This window comes from Bombyx mori, chromosome 15 (assembly GCF_030269925.1).
Source record: "Bombyx mori chromosome 15, ASM3026992v2".
NCBI classification, from domain to species: domain Eukaryota; kingdom Metazoa; phylum Arthropoda; class Insecta; order Lepidoptera; family Bombycidae; genus Bombyx; species Bombyx mori.
This window is the reverse complement of record NC_085121.1, coordinates 3,711,462-3,736,658: the sequence shown is the minus strand read 5'-3', so window position 1 is coordinate 3,736,658 and position 25,197 is coordinate 3,711,462. Positions and strand designations below refer to the sequence as shown.

Genomic DNA, 25,197 nt, shown 5'->3' with positions numbered 1-25,197 from the left:
TTTTTTTTTTACTACGATGTTCTCTCGTAACTGGCAGAAAGCCACGGAATCTAATTATAATTATCAGCGGCAGTAGAAACGCAGCTAGATAGATACAATCGATAAAACAGTTTACTAAACTACACTTTTATATAACTGTATCTAATTTCATATTGAATTTCGTCAAAATCTGTGGTGCTGTTTGTTAGTTAGGTCATGAAAACAGAGTAACTTAAAGACAGATTAACTTTCGCATTAATAACATTAATTACTAAGTTAACCACTAACATCTGCACGTTAGAAAATTAATTCAATTTTTTTATTTTTTTATTTATATTGCTTAACTGTTTTTGTTGTAAAACAATAATTCGTGCCCATGGAGATCAACAACGTAATTGTCGAGACGTGAGCAGAAAAGTACCAATTTTACAGTACAACGGCTGCCCCCCATTGAAACCGAAAGGCATTACGGCTTCACAGCAGAAATAAGTCGAGTAGTGGTACCAATAATTTCATTAAGAAAATTGATATCACTCTGCAAGCTACGAACATTGGCACAGCTGAATCGCTCGAAACGAATGCACCGGGCGTCTTATCTATTAGGCCACGACGACCTCTATAACAAAGACAAATGACTATATAGCTCTTTTTACAAAATTCGATTTTAATAAAAGAAAAAACCTATATTAAAATTAGAAAATTAGTTGACTCGTGTTCTATTATGTCTTATTTAGATTTTTTTGAATTTTACATCTTTCTGGCTTTATTAATAGAGACGCACACGGGGTTACACTGTTTTATTATACATATTTAGATTGATCACTTATTTACAGCATTCCGATACCACATACACGTAATAAACTATGTTGCTTTACATAGCCTATAAATATAAACTTATGCGCTATAGAACGGCGCTTTTTAATACAGTTTCGACCGAAAAATATACAACGTACTAGCTGACCCGGCAAACATTGTTTTGCCATATATAAGATTTCTAGGGAATTTCTAGTGTAGAAAAAAAACTAACTTATTGTAAGTGTGTAAGGATGTGCGAAATGAGTGAAAGAGGTATGTAGTGCTGTGAACGAAGAGGGAATATATGATAAAAATAACAAAACCTCATTCAACCTCATTATAACAAATAAAAATGCCCCAATAAAAAAAAAATTTTAGGGGTGGACAACCCTAATCACTTAGGGGTATGAAAAATAGATAGTAGCCGATCCTCAGGCTTACTGAATATGCATAAAAAATTTCATGAGAATCGGTCAAGCGGTTTCGGAGGAGTATGGGAACGAACATTGTGACACGAGAATTTTATATATTAGATTTATTTTAACAGCACACAGAACGTTACGTTGCGTTATAACTTATAATTATAACGTTACGTGCGGTTTATAGTGGGCTGCTTTTAATTTACTGACGACGAAAATAAACTGTTTGTTTAAAATCACGTTTACTAATAGCCTGCTAGCATTATATAGTATGTTACATAGTTAGGCTCGCCTTGAAGTGTATTAAACTAGAAACAATTTATAATTTTGAACGTGGCACCGGTCCATAAGTAAAAATAGCTAAAATAACATAGTTTTATTTGGACTGTAGGGCTTACATAAGTATTGTTCTTCGTGATTAGCATTTAATTCTGTTAATGTGCTAGTTACGTGACAGTTCGTGTGACATAAATATGGACACCGATTTTTTTCGCTCTTTTTTTGTATTACTAGGTCGTTTAAATCAAATCAAATCAAAAAAGTTTTATTCAACATAAATGAAAGTACATACTTGTTGAACGTCAAAAGAACTACCGCCAATTCACAAGAATTAGCCTCCGTCCTGAGAAGAATTGGCAAGAAACTCAGCGGGCATGTCTTTTTTTTTCTTTTTTAAATATTAGATTTTTTATTTTATTTTAAATATTAGTTTTTTTTAAATATATATTTTTACAATAAGTAATTATAACATAACAATTATTACAATATTGAAATGCCCGGAGCGAGCAACTCATTCCCACTTTGTGCAATCTTCTAGATTTACTCCACGAGTTGGGGATCTTCCGATTTCTGGTGGTATAAGACTGGGTGGAGGGTGTCAGGGTGCTTGAAACATTTCCCGTAAGATAGACTAACCGAATAGGAGTTGAAACAGGTTTCCCTTTGCAGGGATTTTGATAGGACGTCTTGTGACGGGTAGGTACCACCATCCCACCTATTTCTGCCGGAATTTCGGGTGGAAGGGTGGGGTGGGGCAGCCGTAGTAACTATACTGAGACCTCAGAACTTATATCTCAAGGTGGATGGCGGCATTTACGTTGTAAATGTCTGTGGGCTTCGATAACCGCTTAACACCAGATGGGCCGTGAGCTCGTCAACCCACCCTAAGCAATAAAAAAATAAAAAAATTAGTTGAGCAACCTAATATTCAAGGGTAGGTAGCGTGCATTTCACCGTCCCCTTTGAGACATAATTACGCGATCTCAATTGCAATGAGTAATGTAATCAATAAGCTAATGACCTGCAGACCGCTGGCACCGACCCGTGTAGACCTAGAAGATGACCTATCACTAGTTATTATAAAAATACATAAACTTTGCTGGTTTGTTTTTTATTACACGATGTTATTTCTTCATAGCGGAAGTCGTTCGTCAAAATATGAACATAATACACTCGCAGAGTTAGTCACATTAAGGAAATTGAAACTAACTCGTGACGTAACGTAATGAGTCGGAATACGCAACGGCTTGACATTGCGGACATTGCTGATGCTCATGAGCGGTGGTGAAGGCTTACGATCAAATACGCCTTTAGCTCACCTGTCTATCTACAGCCATAAAAAGCAAAAAACGACCTAACACTTGTTGCATAAAGACCTTTTTCATCTCAATCGATCTAAATCATTTAATGAATAAAATTAACCTCATTCGTTAATTAAGTTCTAAGAACGAACCGAACATTCATTATATTGCCAACAGGATGTTGTACAATTACAAAGTGAACCCACAATTAAGATCTGTAATAAGTGTAACGGAATAATGCAAAGCGGGACATTTTGTGACACTTAAGTTTTTAATAATAGCTATATAGACACACATATCGAGACACACACACGCCACTTTACTGGTGGTACGACCTCCAGTGAGTCCGTACGGGTAGGTTAGGTGTCCGCCTATTTCTGCCGTGAAGCAGTAATGCGTTTCGGTCTGAAGGGTGGGGCAGCCGGTGTAACTATACTGAGACCTTAGAACTTATATCTCAAGGTAGGTGGCGCATTTACGTTGTAGATGTCTATGGGCTCCAGTAACCACTTAATACCAGGTGGGCTGTGAGCTCGTCCACCCATCTAAGCAATAAAAAATAAATAAATAATAATATATCGAGGGTTGAATGAAAGGCTATTTCGCTTAACACGCGACATTTATCTTTGTAATTAAAGATGCGTTTTATTTGGTACTAGCGACCCGCCCTCGCTTCGCTTCGGAAACATTAAAACACACATGAAACCAAAAAAAATAAATAAAAAAAATAATAAAAAAAGTAGCCTATGTTCATCAGGGACAATGTCGGCTTCTAATGGAAAAAGAATTTTTCAAATCGGTCCAGTAGTTTCGGAGCCTATTCGAAACAAACAAACAAACAAGTCTTTCCTCTTTATAATATTAGTATAGATTACCATCAAGAAATTGATGTTTTAATTGAACTTTAATTAAGTTTACCTCATTCAAATAGCTGAAGAAGTTTCTTTGTTATGATATCTTTCTAAATTTTAAACTTTAAATAGCTCGTTGTAAAATTAATAAAATGTGGCTTAAACCAAATAAATAACCTTTCAACCCTCGATATGTATCGTGGTTTTTTTTTGTTATCGATAGCAAAACAGACAATTATTTTAAACTTTCGTGATTGTATAAACTAAGAAGTATTTACAGTGAAAGCTCGATATTGGCGCTCCTAAACACGTCATTACGAATCCTCCCGATCCATTAACGGTGCTTTTAGGTACCTCAAACACCGGTCACCGTCATTGTTGACCCCATCGCTTGACGAAGGGCACGTTGAGTAAATTAACCCATAGACACAGCCTACTGAGTTTCTCGCCGGATCTTCTCAGTGGTTCGCGTTTCCGATCCAGTGGTAGATTCTGTGAAGCACTGCTCTTGCTAGAGCCAGTGCTAGCAACACTCCCGGTTTAAGCCCCGTGAGCTCACCGACTCGCCCGGTTACGCTGACATAACTCTCAAGTCTATCAACTTAGCCAGGAAAAAAAAATTGGCGTTTCCTTCACTCGTGTTTTCTCGGACGCCGCGTAACTAAAGATAGATTTTTAAAATTCTATTTTGCTCTACAGCTTCATACTTCTCCCACACGCGAACACAAAAGTACAAAATACATCACTTCGATCATGACTAGAGGACTGAATATAATTGCGAGAAAATCGTAGTATTAACACATTTCAAATAGGAAGTCGTCGTGGCCTATAAGGATAAGACACCCGGTGGTGCATTCGTATGGAGCGATACGATAGTACCTGTGTTCGAATCCCGCGGGCAGGTACAAATTTTTGTAATGAAATACGTACTTAACATATGCTCACGAATGTATGTATGTACACATGTACATATTTATTATAGCCCATGACAAACTCAGAATTACCCGGGTATATCATTTAACATCATCACATAGTCCTGTTTACAAATTATTTTCGTCCGAAATTTCCTCAAACTCTGTTCTACTATTTTTGCGTGATTGACCAACAAACATTAAAAATAGGCAGATAGGAGAAACAGTTCAGTAGCATCAAGTAGCTAGTACCACTTGATGAGCTTTGTATTTTAGTGTTACATATTTACAAAATTTAGAGCTCATATACCTATTCGTATATAACTCGTATGATATATTATATTTTAAATACCCAATTTATATCCACAAAAAATAAAGCAAAAGAGATAGTTACATAACAGAAAATGAATGAAATTTTGAGGTCACACTATACATGTTCGAATTTCGATCTTCGGTCAAGACTACTTAAATCTATTTATCGAAAAGCACAACTGGAACGTATCAGCGGTAATGTAAATCACATCATAATGTTATTAAATATTTGTTATACCGTTATTATACGTAACGAAAACAGATATGATAAAATGTAGCGCGAGCTTACGTCGAAATAACATTGCCGATTCACTTGGCAAAACTACAAGAAAATCATTGTGCATACGCAAATCGATTTACAACAACGAATCCTAATTCGAAATCGTAAATAATATTCCCACAGCGCTCGACCCGAGAATCAAACCGTTACAACACATGTCGGACAGGTGGACAATCCTTATTGTGTGCTGAATAACAAATGATGAAGCGGCTCCAAATCGCTTTGAGATCCGCCTCTGACACTGCCACACCTGCCCACCGTATTCTAATTATTGTAATCCTGTGTTTGTTTACAGAATTAATTCACGACATGACCCGATGAGACATTTATTCAGCTTAGAAATGTCATGATTGAACTTTTTATAGTCCACGCTAAACCCGCCGATACTAAAACGGATTTATCATACAGTTAATCATGGTTGTGCTTTCCTGATTGAAGGATCGAACAAAAGTATACAATACACTAATATTCGACCGTAGATCTGAAGGTGAATGGCGACATTATTGTGACAATCTACCCGTCTCCATACGATTCCATGGGTTGTTATTTAGTAAATTTTATAATTTCTATTCATCGGAAACCGTAAATCGACATATCGACTCGCTCATCACGAGATCTCGTATTTTTGAGTGTTTAAAAAACCGTTTGCGATGTAGGCGTTCATTGTATTTCGGAATTCGCTTAGATTCTGTCCAGAATGGATTATTACTCTGCCGTCACTCAATTTTATGTTTTTTTTTTAAAGGGATTTTATGACCTGGTATCTAAAACCTTTAGGTCATGTCTTATTTTAATTTATATTCTTATTTTTATGAAAAATGATATGTAATATGGAGTGAAATGAAACGAAGATGATTAATTTGAGACATCAATCAACTGGGATGAAATTAAATGAAATGAGATGAGATGATATGGGATGAAATTTAATCTCAGTAAAATGGTGGTCATTTACTGAGATTTTTTCAGTGGACTTTTTGGAGAATCCCGAGAAGTTACGTACAGCGGTTTTGTTTCATTTTCCCACATTTGTGCACTTTCACAGATATTAAACGGTTAATAAACCACCGTTATTACACATTTAAACCTGAAGAAACACTAAATAGAAAAAATTAAACAAATCACACAACTTCACTCCTCGCATTCCCGCCAAAAAGTTCCACTCAAATGTATAAAAGGGTTGCCATGGTAACCGTTGTTGTTTGCGGACCAGTGACGCGCGCCTGAAATCGTGATTCACGTCTAAAATAAAACAAAAAAATTAATAATTAAAAACACATTGAATTATGCAATTTTATACAAGTAAATATGTATTTTATCAGTAATATAAATTAACGTCTTGTCTGATTTTTAACAATTAATGCAATTTTGCATTTTGTTACTCATAAATCTAAAAAGTCGATTATTCATTCGTGATTTTGTATGCATTTAAATAAAATATTAAATAGCAGAGAATTATTACTCCGTTTCGCTACTTTACAGCGTTGAACTAAGCAGCGATCAATCCGGTATATTTATATTTCCGGTTAGAAATTAAAACAGACGCCAAGCAAAAAAGTTGCTACCAGCTGTTCATCATTAACCTAGAAACCTTTAAGCTTATCGTCACTAAGTTAAAGTTATAATTACCAAAAGACTTGGCAATTACTGTCTATCTAATAGAGAGCATGTACGTTAAGGACAAGAATAAAACAATACGAAATTGACTGTTGTCGTTTTACTAGTTTGCTACTGACAGCGCCATCTGTTGATAGGTTGTTGTATACAATCGGTAGCTTTATTTTTCTGTTTACTTTTCTGTTTAGAAATAAGTAATTTCATAATTTTGTTAATTGTTACCAAAATATAAATGTCATGCTGGGTCTAAATCTATAAATTATGTTGTTTTTTCCACAGGTGATAATGGCAGTACTCACGCTTTGTACCTCGAAACTATAGTCGAGGAGACAAGCGATGATTTGCGCTCCGAAAAATCTTCGGGTGGAACATGGCTGTCCGACTCGGACGCAGATTCCGTCATTCATGTACCAGCAAATGCAGGTCTGTATTAAAAATAATAATTTTTAAATAAACTATGGCCATCTAGTGGGGAGTAGCAATTTTTTTTAAACATTTTCCCACGTCAGCTGATAGATGGCGCTGTTTTTCGGCACCTTAAGAATTTTCATTTAAAATAGACTAAATAAAAAATAAGCTTTTGTTACAAATACGAAAACTATAAATACGAAATATGTATTATTTTTGTTATATTTACTAATTACTTATTAGTATTTGAAAACAATGAGATCTGGTTTTGTTAAATTTGTGTCAATGACGTGAGAGACGAATCTTTTGGACAACATCCAAGATAATGATCACACATTCTAATTCGTTGTCATTGTCACTGTCGCTGTCTGAACGTAGCGACGTTTCTACGTTGTTGCAAGTCACAGTTTATACGTGCTTAACGTGGTGTCTCTTCACCAGGGTCAGAGTGCGACAGCGAGTCAGAGCGCGAGTGGGCTTGTCCGGCGAAGCGACGACGCCGCGAGCGGGACTCCTCGCCCGCAAGCTCCGACTCACTCTCGCGCTCCTCGAGCCTCGCTCAATTCGAGTCACTCGAAAGGTCATGCGCGGCTCCCGCCTCGCCGAGCCTGTCGCCAGACTCCCTCGAGTCTCCTCCACCGTCTCCTCCACCGACGCGAGTGCCTGCAACCCGAACCCATTTGTCTGCCGAAAACCTGAGCGAGGACAGTGGATACAGCGAGAGATCTCGACGGCCGCCCCCACCCGCACATCGGCGTCCTCCCGAAATAGCGCAGCAGGCGTCCGTCGGTGCCGGCAGCGAACCCTGCCTCGCTATCTCACCCAGTCCTGAGCGCCGGCCTCCCCGCACCGCGCGCGCTCTGTCGCTCCCCGCGGAGCTCGACGTGTGCGCTGAGCCGCGAAGACACGCCGGGCATCGTTCGCGTTTCCGACAAAGTTTCGAAGTGAGCGACAGCCTCACCGTCAGTGTGGCCGACCTCACCGCCCTCGACTACAGGGGCGGAACGCGGCGTCCGCGCTTGCCGCCTCCGCCACCTCCGCCCCGCGCACCGCGACACCCTCCTCCTCCGCCTCCACCTCCTGTTGAAAAGGATATCAGCCATGAATCAGTATCGCCCATTCGAGAACCAAGCGCTGGAAGCGATTCCACCACAGAGTCTGAACGTGCCTTCGCGAGAGAAATGGAACTAACAGCTCGACGTCTCGACGAAAGTGCGAGAAGAGTTCTCTCCGAAACCGGCGACTATGACAGAGAATTGTCTGTGCTGACAGCGAAAAGGATGCGCGACTCGTGGGGTGCCTGGGACGACGTTCTCGACGAGCTGCGAAGACGTATAGAACCGTCTTCTCCAACACCGTCACCTCCACGATCACCATCACCGGATCCCGTGCGACAACCAGCTTTCACATCTACTCCGCTAAGATCACCCAGTGACGCGCGGGTACGATCGACACCGGAGCTACGCGCTCGCGCTACTCCTCATCGTGAGACACCGGAAGAGCTACGAGCCTCTCTGCAGTTAGTAGCCACACCACCGCCTGGCACGGGGCCTCCCGCGCGATCCGTATCGGCAGGGTCGAAAGGAGTCACGTTCTCTCCGGTAGTTGCAGAAGTAAGTTGGCGTGAGACTAGTACAAGCACAACCGAGAGCGAATCGACGGCGAGCGATGACGCCGATGACGCAGAAGTCGAAGTGGTCGTGGAGGGGGGAAGCGAAGAGCCGCGCGCGCCGGCCTCAGATCGTTCCACTGCCATGACGGAAGCGAGCGCGCGCGCGCCGCGCGGCCGAATCGCGGGCTTCTTATCGCGATTCGCGAATTTCCGATTTTCCGGGCGCAAAGAGAAAAAAACGAGGGGCGCAGGCGCGAACGGTCGACCACCCGCCGGCGGTCCGGCACTAGCGGCAGACGCGGGGCAGGCAGGGCGCGCGGCGGGCGCCGGGCCGCAGTATGTGCGTATTCCACTGAAAGAAGAGGGTGTGTCGCGCACGGCGGCACCCCCGGCTGCGGGCGGCGTGGCGCACAAGCCGCCGCGGCCGCGCCCGCCGCCTGCTCCGGCGGCCGGCGTGCTGGAGACGGACGTAGACACGCAGCGCACGGTGCTGCACGCGCGCTCGCTGCTGGCACTGGCGCCTCCTGACCAGCGCGCCCCTCGCCCTCACAAGTCGATGGAGTTCCTGCTGGACAAGGAGAGTGCTCAAGCAGTGCAGGTTGGTTTGTTACATATACTAATTTCACAATAACTCGAGTCAATCACCGGCATTGCAATGTTTACAAACAGAGCGATCGATACCGGGCCACAGCTCAACATAGTACCTATAAAGGTATCTAAAAAGACGCACAATGTATTGTTGTACGAATATTGCATCGCATAGCATCACGCGCACTAACGGTACGCGTGCCCTCGGTAACGTGCTGACCCGAAACCGAATTGGAAATCTGTCGTCCTAATCAAACACTTCTATAACGTCGGATATTGTATAGTCAAAATGTTAACACGCAACGTTTTTGGGGAGAGGGACTCCGGTCCCCCGAGACTAATTATATAAGCACGATATTAACATGTAGCCTATTAAACAGGACAGAGGTGAAAGTGTCACATCGCATAGACAACGCCATATCCAGACATGAATGGTAGGCGTTACTGCTACATTATCATTATGACGCATACGCAGAGACATCTATTCGCATATACTGTTAACTTGTTTATTTACACATGGCGTTAGAAATACGTAGACGCTTAAAAAAAACCTATCGATTACGTCAGAAATGCTCTAATATATGAACCTGCAAAAACCACACAAAACAATTCGGTAAACTGACGCCAAACAACGATTTTCTTTACAATGCAACCGTTGCAATACAAAACGCTTGAAGGTACTTAAAGTTTTTACGGACCTTTTTTTTTACTAAACATTCCATTAAGCTTCGGAGAGCGACAATAAACTATTTAAATAGTTTAGTGGGAACAGAAAGAATATGCAAGTGGGTCTCGCGCGCTGTTCTTAGCAGATTATAATAACTCGACGTCAAATCTATACATATAAATAAAATTGGTGTGTCTGTTTGTAATATTGAAATAACCGCTTTTTACTACATGCATGTGAATATATACCTATACGGTACATACACCAAAATATATTTTTTTACAATTTTTGTCTGTCTTTCTGTCTGTTTGTTTGTTCCGGCTAATCTCTAGAACGGCTGGACCGATTTTGACGGGACTTTCACTGATAGGTAGCTGATGATATAAGGAATAACTTAGGCTACTTTTTTAGACTAGCTTCGCCGCAATAACCGCGGGTAACATCGCGGGACTCAGCTAGTAGTAAATAAGTCTAATATCGCTTTTGGAATACGGAATTTTATCAATGTAAAAAATACATACCCCGATACGAAAACTTCGTCTTTTTGTAAGTAATCAATTAAAACCTATAAACATATTTTTAATTAGAAGTAACAGTTATCATGTCTACGAAGTGATAAATTCATCTGTTATCTGGGATAGCGGTTGTTTTATTATTCTTCTAGTCAGCACTGCTACGGGACGAAGCGGTTTGGGACTATTTTGGCATGGCACAAATCGAATTATTCTGGGACATTACATTACATTATTTAAAGCCTTTGCAAAGTTAAATAATTTCAAATGTATTTATTTAACTTTAAATAGCTCTTAGTCCTTTAGTCCGCGATCACGAAAACAAAGCAAACTAAGTAAAGTATTCGAATTACCCCAACTGAAATTCTGTCGGATCTTCTCAGTGGGTCGCGTTTCCGATCCGGTGGTAGATTCTGCGAAGCACTGCTCTTGCTAGGGTTGGTGTTAGCAAACTCTCTCAGGTTGAGCTCGTGAGCTCACCTACTCGTCCGCGCGTAGTTGAAATAGCCCTTACCAAACATTCATCATCATCATCTTAGGCCTTACAGCCCAGGGTGGGCCTTAGCTTGGTCCAGTATGTCTCTCCAGACTGCTCTGTTCAGGGCTTTCTCCTTCCAGTTCCTGACACCGATAACTTTGAGGTCGTGCTCAACGCCATTCAACCATCGGAGTTTGGGTCTGCCACGATTTCTGCGGCCCTCTCTCCGGTTTGCCATAGAGCATTTGTCTTGTAATTCTGGTCTCCTTCATTCGAACTACATGTCCTGCCCATCGTAGGCTTCCAATTTTATATAGTTTTTTTATGATATTAGGATCCTTGTAAATATCATACAATTCGTGGTTATAGCGCGTCCTCCGTATATCGTTTCTTACCAAACATTAGGGAGAGAAAAAAAAGTCGGAAATATTACAACGGCAATAAGAATTGCGAAATTAAATCGTAAAAATAGTTTTAATTATGTTTACGACTAAAAAACCGAAAAAGCTACTACTATATGTTTTAAATAATGTTATGCGAACGAGAGAGAATAAGCTGGATATAGGTCAAAATTGCAGCGTTTGTAACTTGAAGTATGTCAAATGTATAGAGAAGGCTGCGTCGCCGCCTTAAACAACTGTTTCATTCGAGAACTCATAATTACATATTGCGTCTTCACTCGATTCCCACAGCGCAATTACTATGTCACATTAAAACGTGTGATGTCACTTATTATGGCTTCAAACTGTTTCCTCGTGCGTTATTTTACCTTCAGTTACATCATTTGAGATACTCTGTTCAGTTACGTAAAGTATATAGGCAAATAGGTAAATGTTATTGAAAATAATTTTGAGATAAAATACAGAACACAAAATTTAAAGTAAGGCTTTATTAATTACATGTGGGTCTTATTGCGTCCGGGCGATTGAAATACCTTAAGAACCCTTTTTTGGTTGTTCTATATTTATAGTTATACATAGCTACCTATAAAATTTTGAGAGTTATGCATATGATATCCGTGTTTAGTAATAGTAGTAGTAGTTCCATTTTTCCATCTGGAAAGGCGAAGGTATCATACCATACAGCCTAATGTTTTATCTCAATTAATATAATGCCGAACAGAATCAAATCCATAAAACAATAATTTCACAATAGGTACATAATCAGATGATAGTTTGATTAATAGTAGTTCGATTTTATCAACAGCAAACGCAAAGGCCATACAACCAAATTTTTGTATATTCTTTTAAATGAAAAATTATATTATTAAGGAATAAAATGAACTGAAGTTGATTTATTTGAAATACAGTCTCAGTTGCGATGAAATTAAATGAAACGAGATGAAATTGAATAAAGTCTTAGTAAAATGATAAATTCCGTAGACTTTTTGGACGAACCCGATAACTTACGTCCAGCAGCTTTATTTCATACATCTTCAATAAATTAATGACATTTTTTTTCTTTCAAAGCAATAGAATAGTTTTTGTGTACTTAAAGAATAAGCACATGGTATGCAGCAAACGTGCCTTCCTCGATGAAGATAAAACAAATTCAGTACAAAGTAGTTTATTTTTAATTAGCGATTTGCACGTGTTTCTAGAAACAATCGTTCTTTTTACTAGTCATGGCTGAGACCAGATTAAATAACTACATTGTATTGCGTTATTATTATTTTTTATTGCTTATATGGGTGGACGAGCTCACAGCCCACAGTTTTAGACTGGTGGTAGGACCTCTTGTGAGTCCGGACGGGTCCATCGCCCCGCCTATTTCTACCGTGAAACAGAAATGCGTTTCGGTTTGAAGGGCAGGACAGCCGTTGTAACTATACTGAGACCTTAGAACTTATATCTCAAGGTGTGTGGCGCATTTACGTTGTAGATGTCTATGGGCTCCAGTAACCACTTAACACCAGGTGGGCTGTGAGCTCGTCGACACATCTAAGCAATAAAAAAAAACCTGGTGCTAAGTGGTTACTGGAGCGCCCATAGACATGTACAACGTTAATGCGCCACCCACCTTGAGATATAAGTTCTAAGGTCTCATTATAGTTACAACGGCCACCCCACCCTTCAAACCGAAACGCATTACTGCATTATAGTTCGATGCCTCCAATGAACACTACACTAACTCAAAAATTTGAAATTTTCGTTTATCACGCAAATCGCTTCACTATTTTAAAAGTATTACAATTAATCATTATTGATGGGGTTCGAAGCAAGAGTAAATTAGCTATTTACACAAAAAAAAAAACATAAATAAATCTGCAATAATAAAAATATTATCAACTTTTTTCGTTTAAACGCTCCTCCTGTAAATCTACGAATTGGGAGTTAGCGTAGTGTTCTTTGGAGGGATCGAGTTACGCTTATTGATTTTCAATGCGTACACAATCTCTTGGACGTCTAATGGAATTGAGAACAGCAAACGAATCTCTCTTTTGACCTTGTCTGCGTCGTACTTGGCCTCGTCTGGGCGACCTCCGTGTGCCGATCAATACTTAGATTTAAAAACATCTCAGGACTTGAATGACCTTTTTATTAAATTGCAAAACGTCCGCCCATATGAGGCAACACAAATGCACGCACTCGATCATATTTTTCATTTCACTCAGTAATTTTTTAAGAGTGCCGCCATAAATAATAATTTACTAATAATAACAATAAATTACGAAAACCTAAAAAACCGGTTTTTACTCCTAAAACCGATACGTAGCGGTTACTTATATGTGAACCGATTAAGTTTGAAGAGCTCAATTGTACCTCCATACTACAAGCTACTAATTTATATATTAGTGTCCATAAATACTCATAAAACATTTAAACAAATCAATATCCAACGAAATGCCGCGAATGGTAGCAGCAAATTTATATTTGGCTTCCCAATTTACTTCTGTACTTACAGTGGAAGAAAAAGAAACCGGTAATTTTAGACTTTGTAAAACAATGACGCACGGAGAGCCCAGATGCTACAGATTCTGTAGTAAACACACTACGCAAGTGCCTAAATGGAAATAGTTCCTGGAATTGAAAAAAAAAAAACTCACAGAGGCTACAAACAGTTTCGGCAAAATTAATGCGTATTTGATGCGAAATGGGCTATTTCGTCAAGCGGCTGAAATATGTGTCAATCTGTGTCAGCAACTTTTTTTAAATGACTTTTTTTTTCTTATCTAAGCTGATGGCCTTGAGAAGCTATTTCAGCGTAACCTTAACTAGTGGTGAGCTCACGGGGCTCAAACCGGAGTGATGCTAACACTGACCCTAGTAGGAGTAGTGCTTCGCAGAATCTACCACCGGATCGGAAACGCGACCCACTGAGAAGATCCGGCGAGAAACTCAGTGGGCTGTGTCTATGGGTTAATTCGCTCAAAATGACACATGGATTACTGTTGGCCCGGACTGCCCGAAGGCCTTTCCAGTTTAACCGGGACAGATGAGCGAGCAAAGTCAGCTAGGAGGGATGGGCTTTTCTAACAGCTGCTGTCAGTAACTTCTGTGCCTTCCGTGCGTATACTCTGGACATCGAGATTTTCGAGACACATAATGTCGTGATGTTTTTTAAATGAGTGCCATTAAAAATTAAACTACAAGCGTTCCCTCGAAATATGTCCAATGGTTCTGGCATTATTATTTCAAAACATATGAATATTTAATCGATCGATAAACAATTCAAAGAAATTGTTTCAATTTAGATCGATAACATTAAAATACAGTAGTTGAATGTCAAAAAATACTAGTAGACTCTAATGTCAATTCAGAACAACAGCCACAGCTCAGACAAGAACCGGCGAATCAAACACAGTTGATTTGAAAATGTGGAATAACTCTTCGATTCTCGTTTCGACAGTTAGAAGTATATTTCATTACTTACTGGTGGTAGGACCTCTTGTGAGTCCGCACGGGTAGGTACCACCACCCCGCGTATTTCTGCCGTGAAGAGGTAATGCGTTTCGGTTTGAAGGGCAGAGCAGCCGTTGTAACTATACTGAGACCTTAGAACTCAAGGTGGGTGGCGCAGTTACGTTGTAGATGTCTATGGTCTCCAGTAATAACTCTAGGTGGGCTGTGAGCTGGTCCACACATATACTTAAGCAATACAAAAAAAATTTTTTTTGGAAACGAAAATATGGTGGTGCGCACTTCTTATGGCTAAGTACCTTTCAAACGGTTACCATTAATTCTAACGGTAGATTGAATTGTACGGGGTTTCCAAACACAGACCGGTATTGTTTATACAATGCAAAAGCTGGTTATGTAAACAGTGCAAGTGGGCTGGATGTGTTACGACCGGTTTAGTGTTCGTCGACCTTGTGGTGTGCAAACCATAGATTAAAGGTAAAAGTAATAGAATACAGGTGACCCTTCTATAACGCGGTATTTCTACAACACGATAACGAGATTTTTTGTTTAAAGTTATTTAGAAAATTACATTATGCACTATGAACACATAATATATGAGAATAACCAAAACTTTACCGCCTAATTTTTTGTATAATAGCAAAAAAATACATACATATATGCATAGTTGAGATGTTTCATTCAGAAAAAAAAATACTATTGTTTTTGTACTGGCTTCTAGTGTCATATAGCACAGATTCGCACAACACGGGACTACGTAGGAACGTATCTACGTTAACGGCATTTAAAAAATGGCACAATCATAGATAGTCGCGAAAGCTTAAATCAATTCTTAAAATAATATAAATTTATATTGAAGTCGTCGTGGCCTAAAGCATAAGACGTCCGGTGCATTCGTGTTGAACGATGCACCGGTGTTCGAATCCCAGGCATGTCCCAATTTTTCTAATGAAATACGTACTTAACTGATAGTGGTAGGACCTCTTGTGAGTCCGCACGGGTAGGTACCACCGCCCCGCCTATTTCTGCCGTGAAGCAGTAATGCGTTTTGGTTTGAAGGGTGGGGCAGCCGTTGTGACTATACTGAGACCTTCGAACTATATCTCAAGGTGTGTGGCGCATTTACGTTGTAGATGTCTATGGGTTCCAGTAACCACTTAACACCAGGTGGGCTGTGAGCTCGTCCACACATCTAAGCAATAAAAAAAAATGAACCAATTCTTTAGTGTAAATTGATAATAAACAACAAAGCACGCTCTCGCATCAAGCGTGTCTCGTGAGATTCGAGACAGGGCACTTAACATGAAGTTGTCATTTTTCTTGGCAAAAATACAATCTTAAAATTAACGTAAATGATAGTCAAAAGCATTATTGGTAACAAATCAATAATATTTATGTTGATCACGCGACAGTTGCATTTCAGAGGTTTGCTCCAGTGCAAAAAATAAGATTAACAGAACGGTAAACACATAATCATTGATTTTTTAATTATTTTTTGAATTATATGGATGAATGAAAGGTAAATTATATAATATCATAATATCTTGCACTGCATTAAAATTCGCATGCCAAATAATGACAAAGCATACACGCTGCTTTTAACTTTATGTAATAACTCATTTTCACTATGCTTAGCGAATAAATGATTTCTTTCTTTCTTTTTTAAATTTCACAAGATCCGAGTGTGCGTATAAATAATATATGAAATACTAGTATCTAGTACGGATATCCGGCGGTAACCTGTTTGGACGTAACCTGTTAAATAGGATTCAGCAGGGTTGTCATTACAGCTACTTTATTTTAAACTGCCCGTTCCCTGAAATTATGCGAGACTCAATAAAAAAAAACTGTAGAGATTCTCTGTGTCAAATGTTAATATGCAAATGTAATTAATTTTGTATAAAACATATAGCACACGTCTTTAGATTAAAAAAAGAGCTTTTAAATAAAAAAATTTATGTGCTGCCACAAAACTGTTTTAGATGTATCCTTTTTTTAATTGAAAACTGGTGCGGTTCGTGTGTTCCTATTTAAATTTTTAATCAAGATCTGATCAGTGGTTTTCGAGTTATTCAATAATACCGATTGAATTGACTTCGATTACTCTCACAGTTTACCTTATTACGTACTAAAACTTTATATTATAAATGTTACTTTGCTATTTAATTATCGATCTTGTATATAAACTGGACGCATGAGATTTATTGGATCCAATAATCTGGCAGCCCTAAAAAAAGCCCCTTAGTAGGAAGAAAGAAGAGAGAAGATGAAGAAGAAGAGGGAAGATCTTCACTTTGACTTCCACCTTACACCATTACCAACGTCCCACCTAATGCACTCAACCTTCAGGCAGGGAGTCACAAGCCTGGGCAGAGGGGGATCCCCGAGGCCCTTCCCGCACCCCCGTAAGGGGACGCGACGACCCGAAAGAGAGGCAGCCCTATTATTCATCCTACAGTGCGACTCGTTCTACTACTGTGATATACTATACTATTTTATCGTTCCGTTACGTTAATTGATATTAAAATATAAGAACGAAATAAACATATCGGGTAATATGATATTATAAAAACATTATTATATTTCGGTATGTCGAAACTATTTTATCCACCATTTTATTATTTGAGTGTTATTTTAAAATAGCCGATCATTGTGTGGTGTTAAAATACGCAAATGCATACAATTTTCGATCTTTCGATGGAAGACGCGAAGTTTTTCTTTTAATTTAAACGTTATTGGTATTAAAACAACATATTAATTTATCTATACAAAAAATTGGAGTGTCTGTTTGTAATAATAAAATAACCACTATTTACTAAATACGTAAGTATACCACAGTACAGATACCAAAATTTTTATTTTTTATTTTTTTCTGTCTGTCTGTCTTTTTGTTCCGGCTAATCTGTGGAACGGCTGGACCGATTTTGACGGGACTTTCACTGATAGGTAGCTGCTGATATTAGGAGTAACTTGGCTTTTGATTTTTTTAGACTAGCTTCGCCCTTTGCTATGAACATTAAATTTCAAAAATTAAACTTTGCGAAACACTGTAATAAACTTTCAAATAAAGTTTGTGAAAAGTTTCCGAAAGAATTTCTATAATTGAACACGCTCTTCCAGAATTCCACAATGACTCACCGACCACCGCCATATGTTGGAGAGTTACATTTGATTCATAAATCAGGCCGTGGCAATGTTTTCTGCCGAACTATAAGAGCAATCGTTGAGTTATTTAGTACTTTAGCTACGTACTATGCAAGAAACAATTCAACATACTGAGTGAGTTCAACACTCAAATATATGTTTCTATTTAATCTCGAATTTTACAAATGATTATGGAAATTACGTAAGATGAACTTTAAAACGAATTTTATGTAGACAATGTCTCGACGTTGCAAAAAAAAAACTTAGATTTTGATATTGAAATTACTCTAAATTCTTTTTTTTATTGCTTCTTTTGATTGGTGGACGTGATCACAGCCCACCTGGTGTTGAGTGCGCCACCCACCTTAAGATATAAGTTCGAAGGTCTCAAATATAGTTACAACGGCTACCCCACCCTTCAAACCGAAACGCATTACTGCTTCACGGCAGAAATAGACAGGGTGGTGGTACCTACCCGCGCGGACTCACAAGAGGTCCTACCACCAAAAAAAGCAAATCCGTCGAGACATTTTGAAATTCAATTAAACCCATCAATGTACAATATTTAATTGTATGTACGATAAACGTGGAACCGTGCTTGTACCGGACGACCCATTTCCAGATATAGAACGGTTATCAGGCCGGTTAAGCCGGTTATCCGCTCACATAGTCGGAGATGATAACAAGCATTCAATCGTGAGGTATCAGAGATTTTTATGTCCTCAGTACTAAATGCCCCTGATGGAAGTTTTTTTTTCGTTTATAGGCAGAATATAGTTAAGAATATTAAAATTAAATAGTAGAATACAATAGTAAAGTAGTAAAGTTGAAATACTAACATTTAAAGGTGTACTTCACAACAAAAAAGTTGTTCACAGAGTGCGAAGTTGATGCAGAAAAAAAATTTTTTTTTTGAAAAAAACATTTAAAAAATTAATGCCTTTTGCGATTTGTTTTTTTTACTGTTTGGATAAGTGAATGAGTTAATTGTCTGGTTACTGGAGCCCATGGACATCTACAACGTAAATGCGTATAGTTACAACGGCCCTTCCCTTCAAACCGACACGCATTACTGCTTCACGGCAGAAATAGGCAGGGTGGTGGTACCTACCCGCGCGGACTCACAAGAGGTCATACCACCAGTAATTACGTTACCAATTACGTACGTATTAATAATTAGCATCAACAGTTCGATGTTTTTAATTGAACTTTATTAAGTTTACTGCATTCAAATAGCTGAAGATTTTTTTTTGTTATGATTTTTTTCCAAATTTTGACCTTTTAATAACTCTCCTGTAAAGTTGCAAAAAGTTCGCTTAAACCAAATATCTTTTTGCCCCTCGATATATATCACAACATTTATCCATTAAACATTTTTATTTACGAGACCAGATGTTGAATTTTGTGTGTTAAGCCGTGTCTGCGATTTTCATCATCATCTTCTGAGTAACAATGAGCCACATGCATACTTAATATTATAAAACTGAAAACATATAGTTGATTTGTTTGCCCTTCTTTCGCGTCGTCGTTATTGACGTGAATTTTTAAAGTGATTGCTTTAGGTCAGTAAAATGTCAGAGTGACATAAACTACCTATTTTCCCGAAAAAAACCATCTAATTTTTTCACGGGAAACTACCTACGAATAAATTATAAGTCTATTTATTGATAGGAAACTACACTGACCTTTTTCAGCGGGTAGCAGCTAGTTTTATATTTATTTCTTTTTATTGCTCTGACGGGCTCGATTCCCTTATATACAACAATCAAGAAGATAATTCTTCTTAGGTCATATCTCTCCGTATGCAGAATTCAGTTAATAGTTGTGTTAATGTGTCTCGTAACAAGGCGTGGGTAGACGAACACTTAGCCACAAAGCGTCTGGTGTTTCGCTGGAATGTGTCGCCATTACAGACATAGACCAATTTATGTTTAAACTTCGACCATATATTACGATTTATCTTCAAACTTTGACATCCAATGTCCACGAGACTAAAATTTAATATTTTCTTCGGCTTTCGTGAATCTTAGACATAATTAAAACTATTTTTACGGTTTAATCTCGTGTTTTTTGTCACTGTTAACAAACTACCTAGAAAATAGTAGTACTAAGATACCATTTAAAAAAATACGTTCAAATATTTATATTTCGATAATGGTTTCTGTACTGACACATTAATGTTTATAAATATAAATATATTTAACTTATTAAAACTTCTAATGATGACTAGTGTCACTTAGTAGTTAAATTACGTCCATTATAACGGACGCCATAGATATTAATATATTTAAAATAAATATTGGCAACTCAAAATTTGGATTTATCTTAAAGCATTACAGTTTTGTTTTTGTGCTGTTATTGACATGTGGGATTAGTGGGAAAAGGTTTGCTGTAGATAAAGTATTAGACAATCAGTTGACAAGCAGACGAATAGTTGGAACTATTTTGCTTTGTCTATTTATGTCAAAGGTATTTTTACAACAAAAACAGTTGCTTTGTATTAGAGAAGAGCAAGATAGCTATAGGCAGTAATGGTTAAGTACTGTTCCAAATTATGGAGGACTTAAAACGTAAATCACAGATGATACTCAAAAGAAGAATATCGCAGGCAGGTGCGTAGCAGATGTTTTTGAAATTAGATGTCAATCACGATTCAGTCGCGTCATTGAGTTGGTTATTGGCGGGAAACGGAATGTCACCTGTCATCTCTGTAATTTCCTACAACGTAGTACCAACCGTAGAATATATTCAAACTTTCCTTGGCTCTTTTTCGCATGCGATGATTAAAATGATTATTTTATTTTGGTGAATGCATAATTTTATGAAACTCAAACGTTTTAGTCAGTTTTTAATTATACCGTGATATCGATAATTAACTTGTGAATACTTAATTATTTACAATCTGTTCTGGTTCTTTTGTTGGACAAAAAATATCTAGTATAATGCATTTTTTTAAGGAATCCGAACAATAGATTTCTACAAAAAAGTTATACTATATTTACTTCGGCAACGTTAGCTATGTGTAATTTCTATCATAGCCATCAGAGACGTTTGAAATTTTTGCTTTTTTTCAAAGGAATCTCCTTTTTTCTTATTGTAATAATTCGCACGTGAGTAACCAAAATTTAGTTAAATTAAAAAAATGCGTAAACTAAATGTGTGGATCCAATTTTCTTTGAAAGTGCTTTTAAAGAAAAAGATGAAAAAAAATTGCGAACACCCTATAATTTTTTTCATGTACACTCGCTTTTCGTCGCGGAACTCTCGCAATATACAAATAGAAACTTTTTTCCGTTTCATTAAAAAAACAATAAACCAAATTATATTTACCAATAAATACCAACACGTTTAAATAAATATACTTAATTCGTATTATTGTTTGTAAGACGACAAAACGAAAAATAAATAGCGAACTATTTCGTTCCATGTTAGAATTAAAAAAAAAAAACGGCACATAAGAACTAAAGACAATATTAGTTTAGTATAGTGTTATCTGTATTACATAATGAGTATCGCAAAATGGGGCGTTGTCTATTGGGTAACTTTCGAATAACGGAAGCTCGGTTTAAATTTGGAATAACATCGTATTCCAGGCGCACAAGCTTCGAATGCTGATTGAATCAATGCCTTTGATTTTGAATTCACGACTCGACGCAGATGGGCTACGTCAAAAAAGATTTAAAAAGAAAGGTTTTTATCGACCATAATTATGTAATCTGTACCTTCTGAAGGAAAAGTTTCGGAACATAAGGCTGGTTCTAAATTCGAAAAATACGTATTATAAAATCCCATTGCTTAAAATTAACAGTAGAATTAGTAGAAAAAGTGGAATAGTGGTTTAATTATTGATTGAAAAAAAGTTATACTTTACATTACACAATCTTATCAATGAGTATATCTGCTATTTATTAAATACCATTGTTATTTTACTTATTAAAAAAATTGTATGCATAAAAATATTCATAACACCGTTAAAAGAGAATATTAAAAAAAAACTATTACGTTTATAAAACAGGCTTACACGACGATTCTTAAAAGATATCAAAAGAAATGCGATCTGTAAAGTACTTTGAAATTCGGAAATGATAAATGATTTATCCATCTATCATTATTTAATAGATGATTCCGACGGAAGGCCACTTATTCTTTAAATTAATCTCATTATCTTCAGTAAGCGTAACAGCTAACAAAGAACAACAACCTGTCCGCAATATAAAGGGGATGGCCCATTTTCGGCCCAAAGCGGACAATAGATTATAGAAAAAATACTTAGTGCATTAATTTTGTCATAAATAAATATGCATTTACTTTCTTGCAAATAAGCGCCACTATAGTTTACAATAAGTAGTTTAAAAAAAGTAACTCTATTGAAAAAACAAGGATTTTTATTTTTGCGGGAAGAATATTGTCAGCTTCAAATCCTTTTACGTATGAAGTAAATATTTTGAGTATATAAATAAAACATATAAATAAATCATTTTAAGTATTATCATTAATCAAACGATTTTAATGGATTTTATGCACATAAAATAACATCGAAGACAAACCTATTGGACTTTAATTTGTAACTATACTTGAGACCTTAGAACTTATATCTCAAGGTGGGTGGCGCATTTACGTTGTAGATGTATGTGGGCTCGAGTAACCACTTAGCAACACCAGGGTGGCTGTGAGCTCGCCCACCCATCTAAGCAATAAAAAAAACTTTACTAGTATTGTTATTTAAATATGTACAACTAAAACAAAAACATAAAAAATAATGTGTACTCGTAAAAAAAAGATTAAGATATAAATCAATTATCGGTTATTTAAAAAAATAATCGATATATGAATTTCATGTAATTATTTTTCTTTATACTGACAACACTGAATTTAATCTGACTGACTGACACTTCGCTTGCTGCTTGTGGTGTTGTGCTTGCGTACAAAATGGATGTGTTTTGATTTTTCTTCGATTTATTTTACTTTTATCAATAACGTTTCATACTACGACTAAAAAACATTGTGTGAATTGTGGTTTTACCCTGACCGAGATTTAAAACCGTGTATATGCTCTCCTTTGCTATTTTTAGATGATACTAATTGTGTATGAAGATGAAGAAAATATAGATATTTAAAGAATTAAGTGTGTTTTTATACCCTATTGGATAAAAATACATTAGGAACATCTTAAACATTAAGAAAAGAAAAGTTCTTGAAGTATCTCACAATCCGACACTTATTTATATAGAAAATTAACCTCAAAACGAGTTTTTATTTTTATTATATTTTTTATAATAGTGGCGTCAATTTCAATATATTTTTTAGATATCCAATACATTTAAGAATTTGAATCAGTACATTTTTGTAGTAATATTTGATGTCCATCTTGGGCCTAGCACACTATGGAGAGTGGGCAATCCCCTTTGATATATGTAGAAGATATATGATATATTTTTAAAATGAATCGCGCGCTTAAATATTTTTAGCTCAGTCAATATTTTTTTGTGTCTAACTCTCTCTGATCGCAATTGCCAGATAATCGTAAATTTTGCTTAGGTACATCACATTAAAGACTCATAATTAAAAATCTATTTTGTGTTCACATAAAATGAATATAAATGCTTTTTTTTTTGTAATTTTAATAAAATATTTATTTTGGTTTTCGCGTATGATACACTTAATCAAAGCTACGGAAACAGTAAAACGTAAAACGTCCAAAATAATATGTATAATAAATAAAATAAAACAAGAAATTACACCCCAAAATAGGTTTAAAAAAAATTAAAATCTTAATAAAAAAAAATAGAAAACCTTTTTACAATTTTACATTTAATTTTGTTCTTCAATCTAACGTGTATAAAATAATATGATAATTTGTTAGGTTATCGGTTTCTGGTTGAAAAATAATTTAATTTGAAAGCAGTACAAACTTATTTATTCCCTTCAATTACCTACACAGTAGGTAGGCAGCGGTTTGGCTCTGCCCCTGGCACGTTAGGGGCAGCGGCTTGGCTATGCCCCTGGCATTGCTGAAGTCCCTGGGCGGTAACCACTCACAATCAGGTGGGCCGCATGCTCGTCTGCCTACAAGGGCAATAAAAAAAAACACAGCAAGAACTCATTACAACTCATTTACAATAGTTTACTAAAGTGCTGCCACCTAGTATCTATATAGTTTAATTTCATTTTATATTTCGAATATAATTTCATTGTCGTTTAGCATACAGCCAGTGGCTAGTTTAAATGACATTAGAGGCGTGACAAGCGAGCGCCGGGCATCGTATAAAATTACGTTTGCCTTAACGAGCGTTAGCGTACGACACTAATTCTATAAAAGGATTGCACGTTTCCCGCGTGTCCGGCTGTCAATTAAAATACCCATTTCATTGCACATTTAAGTGCCGAATATTTTTTCGTTTGTATTTAAGACGATCGAAGCAGAACGTTAGTCTTGTTATGATATTTAAGATAAGTCTTGTGACTAAATCATTTACTGTTTGTTGGCTACTGGTACTACAAATATATTCTCATATATACCTATTGTATACATATTAGGCTATAAATATTAGCCCTCAGACCTGTTATATATTGAGCCGTGAAAGACTCGCATTAAATAGATGGGACACAAGTGCTTTTAAAATTCGCATAGGTACTTCACGAAATTTTGATGTGCTTATGCAAAATACCCTGAACAAGAAGGAGATCAGAATAGAGCACTAAAAGCAACCGACTGCTATAGAAATAGCTTCTTGGCCCGTACAAAAATATCTTAATAGGGCAGCTTAGTTATATCCATGAGATAATGCATAACTTTCGTACTAAATCCGCTTTGTAATTTATTTTACAAAACTCGTTCAAAGCGTCCGCTATATTTCACATTTGGCAACACCGAATCCACAGAACGTGAATTAAATAGATACATTGGAATTAAAAAAAAAAAAAAAATTTAAAACAACTTACATAATTTGTTTGTCCGGTATTTTTTCGAGACAAGGCTTAGTGCGAGTAAATTAAGTCACTGGGATAATATTTTATTGTTAGTCAATAAGAATGAGTAGATATTCATAAATATAATATGTGTATATGTATATATATGTATTTTTTTGTATCTCGTAATATGTTTATATTATTATATGTAATGTTTACTGTAGGTTTGCGTAGGCTAGGCACTAGGTTTGTGTTCCTAATCCTTCTTTCCTTCTGCG

The 25,197-nt window shown here is 37.1% G+C and overlaps 1 protein-coding gene across 3 annotated transcripts in view; it reads left to right on the top strand.

Moving 5' to 3' along the window:
- LOC101741581 (serine/arginine repetitive matrix protein 1) overlaps positions 1-25,197 on the top strand; it is a 106,099-nt gene that overhangs the window by 35,037 nt on the left and 45,865 nt on the right. For all 3 annotated transcript variants that reach the window (XM_004928576.5, XM_012692467.4, XM_012692468.4), the window contains exons 2-3: positions 7,021-7,164; positions 7,591-9,359. In XM_004928576.5, coding sequence (XP_004928633.2) covers positions 7,021-7,164; positions 7,591-9,359 — 1,913 coding nt within the window. The remainder of the gene's footprint in view (positions 1-7,020; positions 7,165-7,590; positions 9,360-25,197) is intronic.